This window comes from Cynocephalus volans, chromosome 7, assembly GCF_027409185.1.
Source record: "Cynocephalus volans isolate mCynVol1 chromosome 7, mCynVol1.pri, whole genome shotgun sequence".
Classification (NCBI taxonomy): domain Eukaryota; kingdom Metazoa; phylum Chordata; class Mammalia; order Dermoptera; family Cynocephalidae; genus Cynocephalus; species Cynocephalus volans.
This window is the reverse complement of record NC_084466.1, coordinates 59705194-59723200: the sequence shown is the minus strand read 5'-3', so window position 1 is coordinate 59723200 and position 18007 is coordinate 59705194. Positions and strand designations below refer to the sequence as shown.

At 35.1% G+C, this 18007-nt stretch overlaps 1 protein-coding gene across 6 annotated transcripts in view; it reads left to right on the top strand.

The window, feature by feature from the left end:
• The window catches only part of VWA8 (von Willebrand factor A domain containing 8), a 427373-nt gene that overhangs the window by 252862 nt on the left and 156504 nt on the right, over nt 1–18007 (top strand). For all 6 annotated transcript variants that reach the window (XR_010024043.1, XM_063102173.1, XM_063102175.1 and 3 more), the window contains 2 exons: nt 4467–4672; nt 7160–7311. Coding sequence is in view for 5 of the 6 variants with exons in the window: in XM_063102173.1 (XP_062958243.1) it covers nt 4467–4672; nt 7160–7311 (358 nt within the window). In the remaining variant the exon portion in view is untranslated. The remainder of the gene's footprint in view (nt 1–4466; nt 4673–7159; nt 7312–18007) is intronic.

The following is an 18007-nucleotide window of genomic DNA, read 5'->3' as shown; positions in this document are numbered from 1 at the left end:
CTCCTTGTCATTTCTGAGTGATTTTCAGCTCTTTGTTCACTGTCACTCTCCAGTCCTACTCCTCCTCTTGGAGTGGCTTCCCTACACATGTGACAATTCCAACTCTCTGGCCTCTTGGCTCCTTGATGTTTTTATCATCTACTGTACCTCAGCCACTCACTCCCATGGACATACCCTAGTTTCAATAAAAGAAACTCTTCTACAATGTCAGTTTCATGATTCTGTTCTCATTTGTCCTTGGGATTTTCATTTCATCCATGCACCCACAACCTCTCATTTTTCCAGCCACTCCCTCTGTACTAGAGCAGTCCTTCAAACCTACTGGAAACTCCAATCCATTGATCCTAACACCTTTTCACTTACTCCCCCTTGGTATATTTTCTCTTCCCTTACCCAGACTTTTTTTTTTTCTTTTCTTTTCTTTTCTTACCCAGCTTTAATTACATGATTATACACTTATATCACTCTCTTATGTACCTTCTTCAGCTTCCCTCCTCTGCTTGTCCTCTGCATTTGGAACTCCTTAGCCTTGTTTACTGCCAACTCTCTAATTGAGCCTACACATGTGCAGCTGAATGTGGTTAGAAAATGTGCAAAACCATTCTGACCAATCTCACTTTAAATTCTAAACTATGGACCTCAAGTTTCCCTTAATGCAGTCACATCACATTTCTTTCATTTCACTTTCCTGTTCTCCTAGGCAAGTAGTCCACGTATTCTTTCTCCTCACAGCTCTAACACTACTTCAAAAAAATTTTTTTGTTTTAAAATTATACAATATTTGAACACTCACTGTGAGAAAATATAATATAGAAGAGTTCATGGAGAGAAAAGGGAAAATCTCCTTCGTTTTCCCACTGGTCCCATTGCCTACCCTCGCTAACCAGTATTCAGTTTTCTGACTCTCCTTCCAGACTTCTGATGCTTTTTCATAGCCTTCTATTTCACTGAGAAAAATGAAAGCAATTAGAAACAAATGTCCACAGACTCCGATCACCCAGTCTTCTACCTTTGTACGTGGCTCTACTTTCCCACTGGTTGCAGGTAGACTGCTCACACTCCCATCCAGAGCCAGCCCCTCCACGTGAGCTACTAGATTGCACCCTCTCAAGGATACTGCTCTAGCAATTCTGCCCTCCCTCTCCTACATCAGCAACTTCCGCCTCTACTAGATTATCTCCATCAGCATACAATCAAACTGTTATCTCCTCCATTTAAAAAAAAAAAAACTACTAATCCTCCCTTTATTTTTTGCCAGCTACTGCTATATTTTTCTGCTCTCCTTTGTAGCAGAACTCTTCACAACAGTTGTTTGTACTCAGAAGAATCATCTATACTTGCTGTATCCATCTGTTCATCATCATTCTCTCTTAAATCCATTCTGATCAGATTTTTGCTCTCATCACTCCACAGAAACAGTTGTCAAGGTTATGATTGACTTTTCCTTTGCTAAGTCCAGAAGTCAATTCTCATTTTACTTAATCTATCAGCACTATTTAATAGAGTTGACATAGTCGGTCACTCTCTTCCCCTTGATATGTTTTCTCGCAATTGACGTCCAGTACTGCTTCAAGAAGTTTCTTGGTTTCTTTCCTATCTTAATGACCATTCCTTCTCAGCCTCCTTTGTTGGATCCTTATTAGAATTCCCCAGGGCCTAAGCCCTGCTCCTCTTTTACCTGTCTATACTCATTCCCTTGGTTAAATCAGAATGTGTCATGTTTTAAAATATCATTATATGCCTGTTATTGCCAAATTTTTATCTCCAGCTCAGACCTCCCTCCTGAATTCCACACTCATATATCCAATGCCTGTTCAATAGCTCCTATATCTTGGCTTTAACAAGTCCATAATCAATTTATGTTTCCTTTCATACCTGATTAACTTATAGTCTTTTTCATATCAGTTGATAGCTCCATCCTTCTTAGGCCAAAAATCATTCTTTTTTTTTTTTTTTGTCATTTTTGTGACCGGCCGCAGCGCGCTCAGCCAGTGAGTGCACCGGCCATCCTTATATAGGATCCGAACCCACGGCAGGAGCACTGCTGCGCTCCCAGCGCCGCACTCTCCCAAGTGCGCCACGGGGTCGGCCCCAAAAATCATTCTTGACTTCTATATTTCTCTTAAGTTCTGTTTCATATATCAGGAAATCTTTTTGGCTTTATCCTCAAAATATATAATCCTACTTCCCATCACTTGTATTTGCTGCCATTCTGATTTGAGCCACTGTTGTCTCTCACCTGGATTACTTCTAATAGTCCCCTATTGGATCTCCCGGCTTCCACCCTTATCCTTTGTTATGAACCGTGAAGTATCTGAGATTTTACCCTACTTTTAAGCTAACAAGTTGGCCTGCCACAGTTTCATGGCAGAAGACACTAGACTCCTGGGTCAGAGACAGAGGAGGAATTAATACTCACCACAAAAGCAGCAGTCAGAGTATCAGCATTTATGCTGGTTCCTCAAGCCCCAGTCCCCCACAGAGCAACCCAAAGAGGGCCAGATGATACTTGCACTTACAGTGAGATACTTTACAGGAGAGGGACCCCTAGCTTATGTAACCCACATCTTTTATAATGGGCAGTAAGCATGCCTTACTTAGTTCCAGGGAGAGATGGAGACAATTTCAAGTCTTCCAAGGCTGTTTCCTCTACAAATATCCCTGGAAAGGTAGTCAACGTCGTCAGTGCCTCTGCTCACAAGAAGAGATTTGTCTCCAAATATCCTTCTGCAGTCTGTTCTCAACACAGCAATCGACTGCTCTATTAAAAATCCTCCCATGGCTTCCCATTTTACTCTAAGTATAAGCACAAGCATTTACAACCATTTACAATGTCCCACACATTATGTCTTCCATATCCTCTTATCTCTCTGACCTCATGTCCTGTACTGCTGTGTACTGCTCCCCATCACTCGTTTTATTCCAGCCGCTCTGTTCTCCTGCCTCTTCCTTCCATGTGCCAGATATGGGTCTTTGCATTAGCCGTGCCACTACCTGTAATGGTCTTCCCCCGGATATCCACATTTGCTCAGATGTCACCTTCTCAGTGAAGCCTACCTGACTGACCTCCCCCACCATCACCTTCCCACTGTCCTATACTATACTTTTCTTTTTCTTTTTCTTTTTTCTTTGAAATATATACTCTCTAATATTTATATTTATCATTTGTTATCTTTCTATGTCGGAATATATACTCCACGAAGAAGGGATTTTTGTTTGTTTGTTTTTGATCACTAACTGAACATAAAGTATATAGGGCAATACTTGGGACATAGAAGACATTTAAGAATTATTTCATGAATGAATGAATGGGAGGTCAATTATCTTTTTAGATTAGTGTTAAATTTCATTTTCAGCAAAAAAGGCAAAAGCTGTTCTTGAAAAGCTTTATGGGATAAAAGTTTGAAGTTATCGTGGCTTTCATTTTATTCAGATACTTTTAAACACACACACACACACACAATAACTGTTCAAATTGTTCTCAAAGTAAAATCTTTCTCCTACCTGACTAGATGTTCTCTTTTTCTAAAATGAGCATATTAAATTATGTAAATCTATTTACTTTCACTTCCCTTGGTCTCTGGTCTCTTAGATTATAAATCAGTATAATTATATGAACTTTTTTTCTTTTTCTTTTTTTTTTGCTGGCTGGTATAGGGATTGAACCCCAGAACTATGTGAACTTTTAACATGAGAAATTCATCCTTTTCAGCATAGATTATATTTTTATAATACATTCTCAGTTGCCTAGACTATAGGTGAAATATTTTGTTTCAACATTACTTTTTAAATTTTAATTTAGACAATATCTCTGCAGGTTTACTTTTCTAAAACTAACCTCTTAAGTATATTCTAGCAATCTGTACTAGGTATAAATTGTTGAGAGAGTTATGATAATAATTTTTTAGTATACATAAAGAAACATTCATATGAGATAGATGTATATAATTTCCAAAGATATTCAACATTTGTTAAAGATGAAAAGGCAGTCTTAGAACCATATGAAGAATATATTCCCATTAATGAAAAAGGAATAATCACCAAAACTATATCTGTTTGCATCTTTGTATTTTTTTTTAAAAGTTCTAATACAGGTCTGGAAAAATAAATACACTGAGCTATTAAGGCTGGGTGCCTTTTGGGGAGGAGTAGCCCTGGCAGAGACAAAGGAGGCTTCCCCTTTTTGCTCTTTTGAATTTTTATTTGAATATCTCCCGGTGAGCATGTGTTCAAATATTATATGATTTTTAATAGAAATAAATACATGCAGAATAAACTACACATCACCCAGTTTTCTTTTCTTTTGCTTCAGTTATTTGCTTTCTTCTCTGTACCATCCTATTATTGGCTGGGCTTTCTGTACTTTGATGAGCAATCAATGGCTCTTTAAATGACCATTCTGGTTTTTCCTGTGGCATTATAATGGATTAGTTGCATGCTGACTGTGAATTTTTTCTCTCCCTTAGGTGATATTTTTAGCTGCCATGCAGTTGATAACCCCAAACCCCACTCAGAGCTTGAGATGCTGAGACAGTATGGACCAAATGTGCCTGAGCCCATCCTTCAGAAGCTCGTGGCTGCCTTTGGAGAGCTGAGGAGTTTGGCTGACCAGGGAATTATTAACTATCCTTATTCTACCAGGGAAGTTGTCAACATAGTCAAACATTTACAGGTATGGGTGCATAGAGGTTTAGAAGAAGCCATCTCTTTTTTTTTTAAGAGTACACAATTTATACCAGGTCTTTTCATTTCTATCAATATAAGTATGAGCTGGATGACATGATATGAAGTATTTTCAATCTAAGTTATAAATCTGGAAGGCCAATGAATATTTTCTGTTCAGGCTTTGAAATGACTTTGGCAAGGCTCTGTGCCGTGGTTGTTAGCAAGGAGCTAGGAAATTTGGTGGAAGTTTTCTTCACGGAGAGGCAAGGCAAGAGCATGAGACAGTGGAGAAACCTCCCTGTTCTGTTTTTTGGCTTTGTACATCAAGCACGTGGTATCTGGATGAAAAATATTTTCATTTTGAAACAAATGACATGGGGATAGAAAACAGAATAGGAACAAGCAGTATAGATTGTACATCTGTAAACAATGCAAGAAAGTTTTAGAAGATAGAATATGTAGGCAAGAGAATGAAATTCCTTTTCACCATGTACAATGTGTATGTAGTCCATCTTGGTAAAGAAAACAACAACAACAAAAAACCCACATAAATTCTACTTATCAAATTATGGTCTCCATGCCAACAGTCACAACCTAACTGACTCTTGACCTCTGCCCCATCCCCTACCGTCCAAGAAATCCTAGAAAGAAAAATAGAAAAGGACCGGCCCGTGGCTCACTTGGGAGAGTGTGGTGCTGATAACACCAAGGCTAAGGGTTTGGATCCCTATATAGGGATGGCCGGTTAGCTCACTTGGGAGAGCGTGGTGCTGACAACACCAAGTCAAGGGTTAAGATCCCCTTACCGGTCATCTTTTGGGAAAGAAAAAAGAAAAATAGAAAGCTGGGGGGCAGAGGCGGAGATGTTAGTCAAAGGGTACAAAGTTTCAGTTAGGAAGAATAAGTCTGTTTGTTTAAGTATTTTTCTTAAATATATATTTTTTAACATTTACTCATACATATTTGTGGGGTACAGTGTGTTGTTTCCATACATGCATATACTACACAATGATTCACTTAGGGTCGATAGTATAGTTTTGTACCCATCAGTCCACGACTTCTTCTTCCCCCCATCTCTCCCCTCCCTGCCTCTGGTAACCATTATTCTACTCTCTACTTCTATGAGAACCACTTTTTTTTTTTAAGATTCCTTTTTTTTTTTTTTAAAGACAGGACCTTTAGGTTCCACATATTAGCGATATCATGTGGTATTTGTCCTTCTGTGCCTGACTTTCTTCACTTAACTTGATGGTTTCAAATTCCATTCATGTTGCTACAAATGATAGTATATGGTTTCTTTCTATATCTGAATAGTATTCTATTGTGTATATAAACCACAGTTTTTTAATCCATTCTTCAGTAGGGCATTAGGTTGATTCCATCTCTTTGTTATTGTGAATAGTGCTGAGATGAATATGGGAGTGCAGGTGTCTTTTTGATATATTGATTTCATTTCCTTTGGGTATATGCCCAGGAGTGGGATAGCTGGATTGTAAGGCTGGTCCATTTTTAGTTCTCTGAGGAACCTCCATACGATTTTCCAAAATGGCTTTATCAATTTACATTCCCACCAACAGTGTAGGAGGGTTCCCTTTCCTCCACATCCTTGCCAGTATTCGTTATTTTCTGTCTTGTTGATAATAGCTAAGAAAGAATAAGTTTTTGAGATCTATTGCACAGCACTGTGACTATAGTTAATAATAATGTAATGTATCTTTTTAAATTGCTAAAAGAGTAGTTTTTAAATGTTCACACCACAAAAAAACGGTAAGTATGTGAAGTAATGGATATGTTAATTAGCTTGCTTTAATTATTCCATAATGTACACATATATTGAAACAGCACATTGTACCCCATAAATATATACAATTATTATTTGTCAATTAAATACATATATTTGGAAAGAAAAAAGTATAAAGCTTTATCTGCCTATAAAACCATGATAAGTCCAATTCAGCCAGCTCAGATCTCAGCACCTAAAAAAATCAAAACAGAACCAGTAAAGGACCGAGAAGATGCTATTGTAATTACCTGTACTTTTTATATCCTTCTTTCCCTTTTTTTTGTTGCTTTATCTTTTTTTTCATTTATTCATAGACTGTGACTTTTCTAAATACTGTGTAGATATTCAACACTCTGCTTAACTAGCATATTTAAGTTGTCAATCTGGAACTCATTTTAAAGACAGGTGATTTCAGAAAGCAGTAGCAGTCACTGAACACCAGGATCTGAATCAGAACACTGCTTGAAAATTTGAGAGGAGGAACTGTTTCACCTCAAATTCTAGTATTTATATTTAAAAAGGAAAATATTCTTAAATAATCAGAGCAAATATTAAAAGAGAAAAATATATATATTCCTGCTATCTGGTTATCTGACAACAGTAAATTTCTTGTAAAGTTCATTTGATCATTACTGTTCTATCAGTTTCATAAATTTTTATAATGCTGTGTGTTTTTTCACATGCATAATAAGAGAATTTTTTTCAATACAGAGATTTCCCACTGAAGGTCTCTCAAGTGTGGTTCGGAATGTGTTTGACTTTGATTCCTACAACAATGACATGAGGGAGATTTTGATTAACACTTTACACAAATACGGGATACCAATTGGAGCAAAACCTACCAATGTGCAGCTGGCAAAGGAGTAAGGCAAACTCACTTTTGAAAAAATAATCTTGAGCATTACTCTTGTGATTCTTAGATGCTGATAATTCCTGGTCTACTGTTATACTCTACTAAACTGAGTTGTTGTGGAAGTAACTTTCCATCAATAAGCTATTCATATATACGTTGCTATTTGCTGGCTGGTTTTCAGTTAAATAGCATTATTTATAGGCCTGTAAATTGAAATCTTGATTATTATGAATGTCCCATGAGTAGATGTAATCAAATAAAGGGAAATATTTGTTTCTTTAACTGTCTCTGTCCTTTTGTTGAATTACTACAGTTCTCATTATTTCATAATCCAGTGCAAAATTATTGTCCAACATAAAAACTGTGTAAAGGGATAATATACATTTAGTTAAGATGTTCTTATTTATGTCACCGTATAGTTTTCTTTTGGTTAGTTTCTAAATTTATAATCATATTAACTTAAAAGAGTTTTTGTTACTTATTACAGCTTCATGGATGACAGAGGTAATGAGAACAAGTGGGTTTGTTTCATGTGGACTGGTTATCTACCTTTTATTTTATAATCACAGGCTACTTACTTAATCTTAGTTAAGAATCTTGCAAATATGTTGTTGACCAGAAAGACAGGTAAGAGTTTATTAGCAGAGTAATTAAGTCAGTATAAATTCACTGAAAAATAGTTTTAAATATGTATAACTTACAAATAATGCATCTAGTGCCATTCTTGTGTATAAAAAATAGCTAATTATTATAAATTCACAAGAGATAATAATTTTAAACTAAATTATTATCTGACTTTCATCTCATATAGGAGGCAGTATTTTTCTGCAGAAAAAATTATTAAATATAAATCAGTGATTAGTCCAGCAAAATACATATATATATCCTAAGTGTATAATGATTCTTATTTTTTATTCTTTGAAGTCATTGTCAAATCCTGTCAGAACATATGCCAATAAAAATAAATTATTAAAGCATCAGAAATTTCTTAAAGAGAAACAAATATTTCCCTTTTGTGGTAATAGCACAAGATGGAGTTATGTTAGAAATTATCAGTGCATTGGTTTATATTATTAATGAGTGAGTAAATTTTTTTCAAGAAGAGTGATTGGGTGTCAGTTGCTAATGCAGACACGTTTCTTACAAGACTCACTGCTTGATTAGCAGTCCTTATGGGCATTTTGGAACTAGGTCAGTAATTTAATAGGTATAACATTATCTATATTAGAGAGTTCAAAAAATTGTCTTTAATGTGCAACTTCTATTAGTACTCATTTATTTTGCTTCCTTTTTATAAACAATATCTTTATTTTCAGTTGGAAATAAGATGGATTTTATTACCACTGACAAATTTATATAATTAGAGTTCTAGCTTCATCAAAATTAGGCTTATGATTAAAAAAAAAATAACTTTTTATGTACTCTTGCACAATTTTAAATAAAAATTAAGGTACATACTACTTGGTAAGATCAATCATAACAAAATTGCTGGTAATTTCAGTTACTGAAAAAGACAGATAAAATGGTTTAACTCATTGTTGTCCTCAGTTCTAAACTGAAAAAATCTTGCCATGGCATTTTAATTCTTGCCATGGCAAGTTAATTCCAACTCTTGTACTTACTTATGAGTGGAAGCAAAAGTACATTGAGCCTGGAAACAAGATGGTTACACTCATGCTTAAGATGGGGATGGAAACAACTAGTTGTCCACTCGCTACATATAGCTAAAAATAGACTTATAGCAGTGTGGAGGGTGAGTGAATTTTCCTTTGGGGTAGAGGTAATAGTAGACTATAGTTTGCACAATCTTTCAAAGTATTTTTGCCTCATCTGTAAATTGCAATAACTCTGGCAGCTCAAAAGTCATGGTGTTATTTTATTACCCCATAATAAAATCCACAGGTACTACCATAGCACTATTTCTGTTGAATTGTCTGCCTTATACTTAGGGTACCAAGATAAAGTGAACAAAGTAACAGACTAGAAATTTAACAGTTGAGTTATACATTCAACTTGTATACCTGGGTCAGGCATAGAGAAAGATGAAAAAACACAGTCCTGCCCTCAGAGAGCTCAGTTTCATTTTAGTCCTTTGAATTTAGAGAAGTTACTCAACTAAATGGGCTCCCTATTGGGAAAATTAGGGCATTCTATTACATAGAGCGTAACCATTAATTTACCATCTAAATCAGGACATTTTTGAGAGTGGAAGGAGAAGCTTTTGGCGATAATTTTGTTAAAAGAGATGTGAAATAAAACTGAGCTGGTCAGGCCAGAATATGTGGTTATCCTCATTGTGGACCATTAGTAAGGTTCCCTCTTATTCTAACATCTTTTGCATTTTAATGTAATCTCAATGTTTCTCTCGTCTGCAAAAACGAAACAAGCAAACATAAAAAAGAAGTGAGGCTAACACTTTACTTTTTCCCACTAGAGTAGCACAGTTGATAACAATAATACAGATTTCTGAAGATTTAAAGTCATCCCCATGCAGTGTCATGATTTCACTTTGGCTTTTTGAGACTTTTTGCTAAATGTTTTGCTTTACTAGACCGTTTGCTAAATCAGTTCTAGGCTGTCCAGTTTGCAGGTTCAGAGTTAGTGGAAAAGTTCCAAATTGGATTTCAGTTCCTAAGGATGAAGGGTAAAATTATTTCATTACTATTAACATCATTTATCCGTGAATGAAAAATTCTTACTATTACCTATTAATTTTCTTGTTCTCTAATCCAACCACAATGCTTATTGGATAGGAGCAATGTTACATTGAGTCTAGAGCAAGGTGGTTATACCCACACCTAAGATGGGCCACACACTGCATATGGCTAAAAAGAGATATAAGATAGATGGGGTAGAAGAGGGAAACTTTTACATGGGACAGAGAAGATACTGAACCGCTATTTGTATAGACATCTACAGCACCTTCTTCAACTGAAATCAGGATATACAAGGGTACTTTGAAAAATTCATGGAAAGATTCATATTATCTTTTAGTTCTATTTTTCCTCAAACTTTTTGAAGGACCCTCGCACTGTAGCTGTTCAGGAGTGGTGATGTAATTTTAGTGCTCTTTGCATCACTTTCGTTTTTGTTCTCCTAAATAATGCAGTAATGTTACCTATTTCATAGGTCTCCGTACATTTTTGAAAGGCCCAGTGTAATGAGGTGAATCTAACTTTTTAAATAAAGCTTTGCTAAGGGCCGACCCCGTAGCGCACTCGGGAGAGTGCGGCGCTGGGAGCGCAGCGACGCTCCCGCCGCGGGTTCGGATCCTATGTAGGAATGGCCGGTGCACTCACTGGCTGAGTGCCGGTCACGAAAAAGACATAAATAAATAAATAAATAAAATAAACCTTTGCTAAACCTGGTATCTTTAGACTGAGTCTTATTGGGTGGTTATTTTACCTTGCTTGACCCTGTCATACTGCATTTCTTCTTCTTGATCTACAAATATATTCACAGATCGTAGTACTGGTATTAGAATTGGCCACCTAGAACCCAATATACTGCATCTACCTCTTTCTACTACTAGGTTTTTATTGGTCCCCTTTTAAGTTTCTAATATGAAGGTATATGCCAAAGAAATGGCAAACATAACCAAATAAGGAGGCACATGGGGAGAAATTATTTTATTTTATTTATTTATTTATTTTTAATTTTTATTTTGTCGATATACAATGTGGTTGATTATTGTGGCCCATCACCGAAACCTCCCTCCCTCCTCCCGGGAGAAATTATTTTAAAAACCATAAATATCATGCTTTATATGGGTTTGAATTTAATCATGACATTTGTCCTATTGATAAACCACTAGTCAAGGTAATTGATGTGTGTATGTGTGTGTGTATTGTACTGATCTCATGTTGTCATTACTATAGGCAGAGATAGGAGGATTTGGGTTAAAATCTGAACTCTGGAGTTTTAAATGTCATTATTAGAATTATATATATATATATATATATACTTATATATATAATGTATGTATATATTATATATATTATAACTGAAATAGGTCTAAACATCCAACCAAAGGCATATAGATTACTATAAGTATAGATATAAATTTCAAAGAAAAGTTTGTTTGCTTTTCCTTCAAGTGAGCTTTTATTTCTGAAGTTTCTTTTATTTGGGAAGAAACATACTGCTAGCACATTAGTGCTTCCAAATTAAAAAGTATGTTCCAGAATAATTTAGGAATTCTGTCATGCTAAGAAAACATTTGTTTCAAAGAAAGAAAAAAATCCTGTTTTCTTTTTCTGAACCTTCTTTTTAAGAGACTTATACACTATCCTAAAATTTATATGCCACTCTACTTAGCATTTCTTAAGATGAGAGATTGTCATTTCATAGATTTACAACTGAATATAAATACTTCTAAATTATAACATTACTAATGTTATAATTATCATATGTAATAATAATGGTGATGATGCCAATAGAAACGCTTATAGATAACTCTGTGCTAAACACGTTTTCAAGCACTTCCGTTACATGAATTTATGTAATCTTCACATGAAACCTACGATATATAAGTGTAATATGTATATCATTGCATTTTGTAGATGAGGAATTTGAGGCACAGATGTTACATAACGTGCCTAAATTTAGAAAGCAGGGGCAGAGCTGGGATATATTAATTCCAATTCTAAGGATGATGTAAGCAGGTTGATATATAGATTGTGGGCAGTTTCTAAGTCCAGAGTTATTATTTGGATACTGAAAATTATCAACAGTTTTGGTTTAAAGGACCTTGTGCTTTTAAGTAATCAATTTGGAAATCATCATTGACCATGATATCATATACATATAATATACAAATTCTTATTCTTCAGCATTATTACAGACTCGGATTCATGGGCGTTAGCCATATTTCAAAGTGAAAAGTAGGCCAAAGCAGATTAATAGAGACTTTTGGCACATCAGAGATCATTTTAGAGACCTCTTCATTCCCGGGCTTTCCTTTTTAGTGATACAACGGAGGATCATGAAATAAAATAGGGTAATTCATTTGGAAAAATAAAAACTCTAGAAAATTTTGTATGCCTGTCATACATAAGAATCAAATCAGCCATCATGTTTTCCTGATTTAGAACACCTAAGGAATTTATGGAGTCTTCTCAAAGATTGTGGTTATTTTTAAATAAATCAAAATACAGAAAAATTGTCTCTATCCTCTGAAGTTTTCTTTATGTGTTTTTCTCTCCCTGTCTACCCTAAGAGACACACATCTAGAAAATATTTTAGTGGGGCCGAGCCCGTGGCACACTCGGGAGAGTGCGGTGCTGGGAGCACAGCGACGTTCCCACCGCGGGTTCGGATCCTATATAGGAATGGCCGGTGCACTCACTGGCTGAGTGCCGGTCACGAAAAAGACAAAAAAAAAAAAAGAAAATATTTTAGTGATCATCCTCCTTGCTCCAAATTCTTTGCCCTGAACTCTCTTGACTTATTTTGTAATGCTACTTAGCTTATTCTTAAGCCACTTTTTTTCACCCAAAGCATTTATTTCCTATTTATCACTAGCAAACTATGATCTACCAATCATTCACTTGTATCAGTCAAGTAGAATAAAAAATTTAAGAAAACTTAAAAGATTTTATATGTAGGCTTTCTTTATGATGTATTTTGCTAAATGAAGAATGATGTTCCCATTTATTTTTAAAACAAATTAGCAAAAAGAAAAAAAAAAACCTTCCATAACTCTACTATCCAGAAATAACTACTGATAAATCCTTTTAGATTTTTCTTTGATTATATGTGTCATTTTGTGCACTGAGAAATATTTCTTTCCAATCATTTTTATTTTTCTGAATCTTCTTAATAGAAGAGACATGTCCCTTAAAAGGGGTTCTTTTTAAAATACTTTATTCCCAAGATTCTTTGTTGAAAAGAAAGTTATCTAAAATGAATTGGATTTAATTATGACACTTTTCTCCCATTCTCACTTTTTTCTCCATTCTTGTCACTGCTTTAGATTTTAAGCTTAAAATATTTATTCTAAACATAATGAACAGATTCATAAAGCATATGAGGTGCTCTCATAAGGAATAAAAACATTAATATCAATGCTTGTGTCTTTATGCATATGTTTAAATGTCATTATCTATTTCAGACATAAAAATGTTCTCTCTAGACAGACTGTATATCTAAAAATGACTGTTATGTGTGACTGCATTTTAAAGGTGTCCCATAGCTGGTGAAGAAACCCTATTGGAGTCTTAATAATTACTCTTCATATATCCTGTTGTTATTTATTCTCTCCCTGCTTTCAAATGCTTTATTAAAGTTTTTTTTAATTGCATTTTTCAGGCAAAATAACCTAATTTTGGATTAACAAGGTCTAGTGCCATATTAGCCAATAGTTGTATTAAATGTCTTTAATAGGTTCACACTTTAAATGATTTGAAAGCACAGTGGTAGCTGTTGATAGCAGTTGTCTTTGAGAGAGGTCCTAGGGAGATGAAAGTAAGCCTCACTTTCTGTACTATTTTAATTTTCTAACACATATTATTTTCTACATTTTATTTTTTTAAATGTCCACTGACTCTTTGAGCACTGGAATTTTCCATTTTGTTTTCCTATTTAAATAAAATAAAATGTTTAAAGTAAAATTCTCTTCTGAAATTGCTATTTCTTGGGAACTTTGCCTCCAGTACAGCAAAGCTTATGCCATACCACAATGCCTACCCTAAGGATAGAACATTGGCACCATTACCTATAATAAATGAGAAATCAAGTTAATCAGGTATTTCTATAGAATTTCAACACAGAATAAGTTTATGCATTGGTAGGCATCAACATAAACATCATATAAGGGTTGACAACACGTTTTTAAAACAGCAAAAATAAAAATGGTTAACATTTATCAAGTTCTTACTAAGTGCTCTAAGGACTTTACAAATATTAACTCATCTAATCTACACAACAATTCTGTTTTTACTGTCAGAAGTAATTTTTTTCTATTTTATTATTAGGTGTTAGAGGGGTGTGTGTGTGTGTGTGTGCAAATCTGTTTTACGGATTAAGAAATTGAGGCTCAGGAGACTTTAAATAACTTAACAAATTCTACAATGAATAAATGGCAGGATGGGGGATTCAACCACTAATCTGTTTAGTTCCAAAGCCTATCATCTTTCTGTTTATTCCACTGTTTGCAAGAGAAAAGCAATGCAATACAACATTGAATATGGAGATTTCAAAGAATGGAAACTTTACAGTTGTCTTTCAAATTTTATTTTTTACCATTTGGGAACATATATCAGGAATAATATATGAGTACATATAGCATTTTCATTAATGACTAGGCCCATTGTTTTAATCATAGTTTTCTTCAAATTAATGCCAGATTGATTCCAGAAGTAAATAAAAACATCCTTTCTATAAGATGCAATCAAATTCTCTTAAATCTTTTCTCCTACCATAAGAATTTGCTTTTTGAAAAAACAAAAGTGATAGCATTCACAAATTCTACGTAGAATCCTTTATTTAATACTGCTGTTCTCAAAATCATGATCATTAATATCATCAGCTTTTTCAGATTAATCATAAATTACTGTACATTACCTTTGCACCTGTGAGTTGCTTCTAAGTCATTACAACTTAGATAGAATGGGTCTCCTTCTTGGGGCCTGTAACTCCTGTGTTCAAAGATGGAATGAACTACCCAGGTGAGAGGGAGAGGGTGTAACTTCTATAGATAGGATTCAAACAGATCTGGACATGCCTTGCTGTGGAAATACTTGATACACGGAATTAAATAGTCCTTAACATCCTTCCAACTCAAAGAGTCTCTATGATTTACTGTCCTTAATTGAATAGGGATGCTGAATAAATAGTAACTCTTCTCCCTTATATCAATAACCATTCATTACTTTGTCAGCCAATCTCACCATACTTTACTAGTATTCCTGATGAAGATAGCTGAAATTGTTTTCCAGTTGTAAGAGTCATTTTTATGTCATTGCAGTGTGTGTTACAAGATTGTGTTTAGTATATATCTTTCTTTTCAAAGCAGTGCCATGTGTGCATATTTGTAGACAATTTGGCTTCATCTCTTTTGAATTTATCTTTGAAAAGGTATCTGTCTAGAATTGGTTTTCTGCCTTAAAGGACCTATCCTGTATATTTGTATCATCAGTAGTTGCTGCTGCTTCTCTGAGAACAACTATGGGATCTTCAAAGTACCAAAAGCATCAAAAAGAACAGCTCAAGGCAGGGCCTCTCTTTAGAATAATTATACTATGTTTCTGTTTGAAAGTAGGAATGATTATCAGTTTACTGTTTATCCCATTAAAGTAAAATATTTTCCACTTATAGTTTTGAGCCTCTCCTTTCTTTTACCAAGCTAGTGTGTGCTATAATTTTCTTTTTATAGTCATAGTTTTCACAAATAAGTTCACAGTGTTGATCACGGAGTACTAAGGTGTGCAGTTCCACTCTGCACAGTTTACTTCATAAAAGAGCTCTTAGTTTCCAAAATTAATGTCTACATAATGACATCTCAGACCTATTATAAACAGAAGGGTGGTTCTGACTTTTATATTTTCATAGTCTTTGCCCTATATTTTCTTGGTATATTATGAAGTAGCTTCATAGCCATTTCATTTGCTTTTAGCTGCTTTTGAGGGGTGCAAAAATAAAAATAAAAAAGAAAAAGAAATATACCCAGTCTACATAGAAATTTTCAAGATCTATAAATCTTTTTCCATAAGCATCTTAAGCAGTCTCAGAATTATTCTTGATCCCTTAAGCATTTGAAAGTGATGTTTTGTGAAAGCCTGTCACATGGCTGGATAAAAATCCTCAGTCCCTACCTATAGCTAGCTCTTCCAAATATACTTGCAAAGTAGACTGCATCATTTGTTGAGAACCTTCTAAGTCAAGGAAATGGTAGGGCATGTTGTCAGAATGCAGTGGGGAAGATTTACCATGGTAGTTTGCAATTTGCCACTGAGATGAGAAAACAAGTAGATCAAACTGTTGACAGTTCTAATATAACCAAGCATTCATTCATTTAACAGACACTTCCTGAGCACTTACATGGTAAAAACTAGGCAGGGAGTAAGAATTATAAAGGTGAAGATTCAATATCTGCCTTCAAAGAGGTCACAGTTAGTTGGGAAAGCAGTCAAGTAAAGAGTGACTTGTGTTATATTAAGAGCCACACAAGATGGAATAAAGAGTTCGAATTGCTGCCATCTACTCTGGGGGAGAGTCAGTGAAGATAAAGTATTACTAGGCATTTTTCTGGCGAATTAAGGAGCAGAGAAGTTTTAAGAAAGCATGGTGCATTTTGGAAACTGCAGGTAGTTTGGTGACTAAAACTCAAGGTTCAGGGAGGGCATGCTGGGCAGTAAGGCTAAAAGGCGGAGAAGTATCGGGGAGTCATAGAAGAGTTTTAAGCCCGAGAGTATGGTTGCATTCATAATTTAGAGAGACCCCTTTTGGTTTTCTAAAGGTAATAAACTGAAAGGCAGTGAACCCAAAGTCAGGAAGACCTATCGGGATGCAGTTGCAGATGATAGAAAGTAAGGGCCTACATTTTGGCAGTGGCAATGAAAAAGAGGTGACAGAATTGATGGATTCCGAATGCCAGGGATTCAAATGAGTAAGATGCACGCCTTACCCTCAATGAATTAACAGTCTAGTAAGGAAAACATGTAAAACTACCAAACTTATTTTACAATATTATATTCAAATGCTATACTCACAGTACATTTTTTGTCTTATGAGTCCTTGTAGGAAATACAGGAAATTTTTTTCTAGGAAAATTTCAAACAATAGTCCCAGTAATTCTTGCTGTGGATGATTAGAAATGGAAAGAACATAAGATTTGAAAATACCAAGATGTGGTTGATAAAGCAGATGGAGAAAAAGAGAAGACGTTTTTGCTGTGAAACTTGAAGAAAGGTGAGGGGAAGAAAACGCAGGCCTCAGAACTGTAGTCTGGCAACTTCTATAGGAAGAAGAAAGCCAGAGATGTGTGGAGCAAGCTGACAACATGTGCTTTGGCACAGAGCGACACTGCACAGTGTCATTCTGGGTATTATGGAGTGTATTTGAGAAGTGCCTGCCTAAGATAGCAAGTTTCTACAAATCTTTTTCCATCTCATGCATCTAAATTACTCTGCATTTCTGCAATCTCTGTAGGATCTAGGTGGCAGAGGCACACAAGTCTAAATTATAAAGTGAGAGCTGTAGTATCTAAATGCAGAACTAGGAACAGAAAGGGAAAACACATACACATGCTCGTGTACATGTCATTTTCAGCAAAGCGAAATTAATTTGCTGACATGTGAGACTGTAGGGACAGGAGATTCTGAGGTTTTTAGCAAATAAAGGAAGGTATTACTGGGAGTTAATAGTACCCAATGTTACTGATTTAAGGTGTTTAAAGGGGCTGTTGTATTTTCTCTTTAGTGTGCTGACTTTTTATTTTAGTAAATATAAAAATATTCATAAGGGGTTTTATAGGTTCTCTTCTGACCCATTCTCACTAAAATTTTATTCTCAGGTCTTAAATTTGAAAATTACAGATTCAGTAGAACTCTATTCTAAGAGTTTCATATGTACAAATTTATATGGAAACCCAGAAGAGTAAGGGATTCATTCTACCCAGAAAGGAATATGGGCTCAGAGGGATGCAAGGGAAATGACTTTTGAAGTGGGCCTTAGGAATGAAAAGGATTTCACCAAGGAGACAATAG